The sequence below is a fragment of the Mus caroli genome, chromosome 7, assembly GCF_900094665.2.
Source record: "Mus caroli chromosome 7, CAROLI_EIJ_v1.1, whole genome shotgun sequence".
NCBI classification, from domain to species: Eukaryota; Metazoa; Chordata; class Mammalia; order Rodentia; family Muridae; genus Mus; species Mus caroli.
This window is the reverse complement of record NC_034576.1, coordinates 100,551,238-100,558,199: the sequence shown is the minus strand read 5'-3', so window position 1 is coordinate 100,558,199 and position 6,962 is coordinate 100,551,238. Positions and strand designations below refer to the sequence as shown.

General features: G+C 37.8%; 1 protein-coding gene across 4 annotated transcripts in view; it reads right to left on the bottom strand.

Annotated features, from left to right (window-relative positions):
* The window catches only part of Pak1 (p21 (RAC1) activated kinase 1), a 125,637-nt gene that overhangs the window by 24,292 nt on the left and 94,383 nt on the right, over positions 1 to 6,962 (bottom strand). For all 4 annotated transcript variants that reach the window (XM_021167463.2, XM_029479658.1, XM_029479656.1 and 1 more), the window contains exons 6-7: positions 3,980 to 4,096; positions 1,113 to 1,287 (exon numbers count right to left, since the gene is read on the bottom strand). In XM_021167463.2, the coding sequence (XP_021023122.1) occupies positions 1,113 to 1,287; positions 3,980 to 4,096 (292 nt within the window). The remainder of the gene's footprint in view (positions 1 to 1,112; positions 1,288 to 3,979; positions 4,097 to 6,962) is intronic.

Genomic DNA, 6,962 nt, shown 5'->3' with positions numbered 1-6,962 from the left:
AAAAGAAAAGAAAAGAAAAGAAAAGAAAAGAAAAGAAAAGAAAAGAAAAGAAAAGAAAAGAAAAGAAAAATCAACCTAGGCTGGGCAGTGCTGGCGTGCACGCCTTTAATCCCAGCACTTGGGAGGCAGAGGCAGGTGGATTTCTGAGTTCCAGGCCAGCCTAGTTTACAGAGTGAGTTCCAGGACAGCCAGGACTACACAGAGAAACCCTGTCTCAAAGAAAAAAGAAAATAAAAATCAACCTATACCTACTGCAATAGGCGATATGTTCTATTTACAAAACACACCTAACCTTAGCTGTGCCACTTTGCAGCTCTATGATCTGGACCAGGATATAGATTCTTTGGGTCTAAAAAAAAAAAAACCTTAACTGCATAAATGGGGATTATCCTGAGTATCTTCAGAGAGCAACTACAATAAAATCTAAAAATTCAAGAAACGATCTTGCTTGTCATTGCCACATAGAACAGAATCATAAAACATTGGTTTCCCTTCCCGTCTTTTTCTACAACCATGATGGCAGGCAGAGCTGTCTCCTCCTAGGTCAATATTAGAAAGCATCAACAAGAGCACCCTTTTCCACCAGGCACAGTCAATACCTCAATCTTTCTCCATACAATACTCTAGACTACTCTCAAAATAAAAGCTTTTAGCTATGTCCATAACCCTCAAAGTGAGCCGCCCATATTCTCTCTTATTATGTCTCTATCCTAAGGTAATGCACACCCAGAGCTGGGGAACAAGGAAGGGGTGAAAGGTCAGATGATGAATAAGCAGTACAGCCCATAGTTCAGGTATTAAACAGAGCCAGCCAAGCACATGGCTTAAACCTAGGATCTAGATTTTTTTTTAAAGATTTATTTTATGTGGGTACACTGTTGCAGTCTTCAGACACACCAGAAGAGGGCATCAGATCCCATTACAGATGGTTGTGAGGCACCATGTGGTTGCTGGGAATTGAACTTGGGACCTTTGGAAGAGCAGTCAGTGCTCTTAACCACTGAGCCATCTCACCAGCCCAGTAGGATTCAGATCTTTATTGTAGCATTCCATCTCAATGATTAGTCAGTCATAGACTAAGGGAAGATTCAAGAAAGATATAAAGTCCTTACGTAATTTCTCTAAGATCTCCTCATCAGACATTTTAGGCTTCTTCTTCTGTTTTTCAGTGTTCCGGGTCAAAGCATCTGGCGGAGTGGTGTTATTCTCAGTAGGAGAAATAGGAGATGTAGCCACATCCCGAGTTGGAGTAACAGGAAGTGGTTCAATCACAGATCGTGTATATACCTGCATAATCAGTGGGAAATTTTGGCCAAGCCAACCTTTGTTAGCATAGTGGAACCTCTTGTAAATGTTCTAGTTAGAACATCCCAGGAACCTCCCCCTTCACCACTCACCCCTTCTCTTAAAGGCCAAAATCTGCACTGTTCCTCTTCTGAGCCCCAGCCCATTTGCCCTGGGTAAAACAACCTTCGTTTACTCTAACTTTACAAGAAGGGCTAGTGATGATGGCCTTAGCACTGAAATCACTCCAAAGCCACTAGGTGACTCTCCGTAAAAATTTGGAGGAGATTTTATCATTAGATGGAAACCTTCCTTACCCACAATACTCTGTTTTTTCTGAGCTGAAACTCATTTGTATCCTCTGTCACTTAGCAACACTTTACACTTATGGAGTTATCCCTCTTGAGCTGTTTAGCGCTTACCATGAACTAACTACTTTTATTCATCAAGAGACAGGAGGGTATAATAATATAATAATTTTGTTTTAAAATTTAAAATAAACTTGGGAACTTGATGACCTGGGCTTAATTCTCAGCTAACATTACTATCTGAATGACTTCAGTCAGTTCACTTCGCACCTCTGTGCTTCAGTTTCCCTGTCTATAAAACAGTGACAACACCCACCTTATTTAATAATAAATCAACATGTGTGAATGACATGGCAATGAACAGCAGATATTAAGCATTCAAACCTCAGCTTTTAAAGACATTGTATTTCCTATTTATTTGTTTGTTTAACAAATATTTACTGAGAATCCCTGGTAAACCTAGCTCTATTTAAAATACTGCCCTTCTCATTCTGAAGAAGGAAGTGAGAGAGTAATTTCTACAAAAGCAAAGGAGAGAAGTTACTAAGAAAGGAGCAACTATATACTACTAAGGTTAAGAAGCGAGGACTTCCAGGCTACACTTCCTTCTCTAGAAGATGTGTATTTATCAGATTGGTTTATCATTATAAAAGTCATAATTATTTTTTTGATCATCTATAGGGTATACTGAGACAAAGAACACATATTACTCCTCCCTGAGTCCTCTAACAAACTCTAACCCAATAAAAAGCAAGCATTCAGATAAGTGTTTAAATAGAATGAATTAACAAATGTACATATCAGATCTTTCAACTGCACTGGTTTTCTGACTACTCTAGCAAAATAAATTTCTCAATTTTTATTCTTATACCTGTAGAACAATTATATCCCAATTACTTAAACCTTCTTTGCTTTTCCACCAGAGTGCCTTGAGGAAAGATAGTCTGCCTGTTCCCTCTATAACATTCTCCTTAGCTGGTTCCCAGTGCATGCCTAGACACACAAATATATATATATATATATATATAGTATGCGCACTACTTTGGAATGCAATCTGGACTTGGATTTAATTATCTGCTCTCAAACCCTGGCGTTTGTTTACTAAGTGACTATGGATAGATCAATCTACTGACCCAAATCTCATTTGCTTCTTCTATAAATTAGGACTTAGCAATATTTATTTTAGAGAAGAATGCTAAGAAAAGCAAATTAATCAATATATCATTCACTATTTACTGACCTCTCTCTGATCCTTCTGCCCAAACTATATTACCAAAAAAGATAAATAACACATAGATAAATAAGAGATAGATAGATAGACTGATAGGTAAATAGATTTTTTTCTATTTAGAGGAGTTCAAGATGTAGAGAGAAACTGTTAGATAAGCATGCCTGCAAACCACAAACAGGACACTCTAGGGAGACACTGACAGCTCACTGATTTAGAAGGCTGCTTTCCTTAACGTAACTTTGTGACTTACAGACAAGGAAATCCAGAGTCTATTTGTAAGTTCTTAGGCTAAGAGGTAGGCAATCTAACTGAATTTCCTCCACAGCACCTTCCATTAGGACATTTAATCAACACAGAGCTTAAGTCCCAGAGGATTCTTTCATTATGGAGTTCTCATACTAAAACAAACAGTAGTAGTGTTTCAGAGTATCATCTGATGGGAGGTCACTATTCAATGATGCTAAATCGAAAGGCAAAGTGCAGAAGGAGGAAGTGCTATTCCAAAATGCAGGAACCTCAAAGGAAGTTAAAAGAGAAGTCACTACCAATATCTGGCATCAAAATGCATTCCTAATGTCCAGCATATTAATAGCACTAATGTATTTATAAACTCTCCCAGGTCTTTCAGGATTATCAAAAATGCTGGAGAGGCTGACCACTGCATAATATAAAACAAAAGAATAAAATCTCTGGCAATTTGCTGCTTCCTATTCCTAAGAAACTGGAATAATTTATTTTATTCTGAAAGTGAAATGCACCATTCTATATACCTAACCAGTAAAGAAAAGGGTAGGTAAGTCAAGGTTAGACTGATATAAACACCAATTACCTAGAGAACTTTAGGAATAACTGAAATAACAAGCACACCACATCTCTTTAGTCATGTAGAAAGTGGTCCAGCTGGGCACAGTAGTGCATGCCTGTAATCTTAGCACTTGGGAGAGTGAGGCAGAAGGATCACTATGAATCAAGACCATTCTGGATTACGCAGTAAGATCCTGTCTCAAAACATGAGAGGGGAAAAAAGTAGTTTAATGACTTCACCAATGCCAGTCTATGGCCCCCTATATACCAGTCTTAGTACCACTACCTCCCTACCTTCTGCCACCCCTTATGTGAATAAATCCTATAGCCTTCAAGATCCCCAGAGACTCACAGATTTTGTGTGTTCTGGGCGTGGAGCAATCACTGGAGGTGGGGTAGCATCGTCATCATCATCTTCATCTTCTGACACTGGTGGTACTGCTGGGGTCTCAGACACAGTCTTCACATTCTATGCAGAAAGGACAAAATCAACCGGTCCAGTGGACATAGAACTCCAGATCCCAGGTCTGCTAGTTCTTTAGAAGGTGGTCAATTCTGACACCCCTTCTGAAAGCTCATCAACCAAGGCTCTCCATCTTTGTGCACTCAGCCGTCTCACTCAGACAGCTTCCTTCTCTTTTAGCCATCACTATCTATTCACTCTGGAAGCTTCCTTTTCCCACCTAAAGACTAAAGAGTAGTAAGCCAGCTTATAGTTTCCTTACCTGCCTTATACAATCAAATACTCAAAGCCATGTTCAGGTTCTCCTTATTCTGTGAATTTTACTCTTTATAAAGAGCAGAAAGTAAGTGTAAAGAGGAAAATAAAAAGTATTTAATTTTCTATATTTTATCACTGTGATTATTTGTTCTTAATATAGTAACTTAAAGTCTAAATAGCACCCCCACTTCCTTTCTCCAAACTCCTGAACCTATTATATCATAGGGTATGAATGTGGCAGACCCTGCGGGTTTCTCCCAGGCTGGGTGTTCGTTCCCTGAGCTTCAGTCCCACCTCAGGATGAACATCACTAGGACCACTAATTAGATTTGCAAATGATCTGAAGCAACTTGATTTTCCCATGCAAACTGTAATAAAGCTAGACAAAAATAACCAGATTCAAGAAAAGTGGATCTAAAACATGAGTAGTTGTTTTTATTGTTATTGTTTTAGTAGTAGGACCAGAAAGGCAATATGGATTTTTCAGATAAACTGACATAAATTTCACATATTATCAGAGTGCCTAGAATACTGTGGTGGATTCTGCTAACACCAAAGGCATAAAAATGAAAAATGATGGTCCAAGTTCTGAAGTAGGTGACCATCACTAGACAGAGCCAGAGGGTGAGGCCCTCTCCTGCCTACCATCTGAAGCTCCTGAGAAAGGAAAGCCAAGAATCCCAACAAGTGACAAATTGAAGAATTCAGAAAGACTGAACATTTGATACACTAAAGAAAGTGCAATCTCAAACAATAAAAACACATCATAATGGAGCACAAAACTTGACAGTGTCAAACACATCTAAGCACCAAGTTATGATCACCATAGGCAGTCCATCATCCTCTAAAATATTATGAGGAAATGTGAAACAAGAGTTATATAATTTGAGGGGAAAGGAGGAAAAATGAGGGGAAGGGAAGAGGAAGGAAGGAGAGTAATAAGTTACATTGCACGATGCTATCTCAAGAAAAAAAAATGTAAATGAAACAATAGAAACCAGAAGGCAATAGGATGATATAGTCTAGAGCCAACATTTTAAAAACTTAACAATCACAAAATCTATATACAATAAATCTACCTTTAAAAAATGGAGACGAGGGCTGGAGAGATATCAACAACCAAGAACATCTGCCAAGCAACCCAGCAACCCGAGCTTGATCTCAGGGCCCAAAGGGTGGAAGGAAAGAACTATCTCCTGAAAATGGTCCTCGACCACTGCCCCAACACACACACACACACACACACACACACACGGGCATGTGCACACCCCCTCAAATAGAGCTAAAGAAATAAATTTTTTTAATAAAGATGAACACATTTGGGGTTAAAAAAACAAACCAGAGAATGTTAGCATATCTTACTTGCAACTAGTGAGGTTTTATGTGTGTGTGTGTGGGTGTGTGTGTGTGTGTGTGTGTGGGTGGGTGTGTGTGTGTGAGAGAGAGAGAGAGATTATATACAGAAAATCATTCTACTAGACTCAAAATAGCATCAAATGCTAACTCAAATCCATCAGCCAAAATGAAGAGCACAAGAAATGGTAAATATATAAATAAATATTTGGGCTCAGTGGTTAAGAGTCCCGACTGCTCTTCCAGAGGTCCTGAGTTCAATTACTAGCAACCACATGGTGGCTCACAACCATCCATAATGAGATTTGATGCCTCCTTCTGGTGTGTCTGAAGAGAGCAATAGTGTACTCATATACATTAAATAAATAAATAAATCTTTAAAAAAGAAATATTCTACAAATATACATTTTTAGATTTCTTGTTGCTATTTTATTATATATAATATATAATGTGTATTATACAAATATGTATATTGTTTATTTATATATAGTATACACATGTATATTATATATGTACTATATGTATAAATTATGTATAAATAACATATATTATATATGTTAATATTATATAGAATGTAATATAACATTATTATATACAATGCATATTATATATGATATTATATACATGTTATATACAGATACAATATATACACATATATTCATTTGTTTGAGACAGATCTCTCTACATAGCCCTCGCTGTCCTAGAACTTGATATGTAGACCATAGATGTTCAAACTCACAAAGATCTGCCTGCCTCTGCTTCCTGATTGCTAAGATTAAAGGTACCCAACAAATCTTGTTGCCTTTTTATTAACAAAGACTGGATAAAGCAAAATCTACAATATTGCATTGTTGGGCTTCTAATATATACAGTGTATTCATGGGAATTAAACTTAGGTCCCAGTGCTTTAATGGCAAATGGCTAAGCCATCTTCCCAGCTTATATAATAGAAGTACTTATTCAAGGGGTTGGAGGATAGCTCCCTGGGGAAAGTGCTTACTGCATAAACCAAGAACCAGAGATCCCCAGCACATATGTTAAAAGGCAGTCTCTTAGCCAGGGTTATCACTTCTGTGATAAAACACCATGACCAAAGGAACTTGGGGAAGAAAGGGTTTACTTGGCTTACACTTCAAACCATTGTTCATTACCAAAGGAAATCAGGACAAGAACTCAAAACTGGGCAGAAGCATAGAGGAATGCTGCTTAGTAGCTTGTTCCTTGTGGCTTGGTCAGCCTGCTTTCTTTTTTTTTTTTTTTT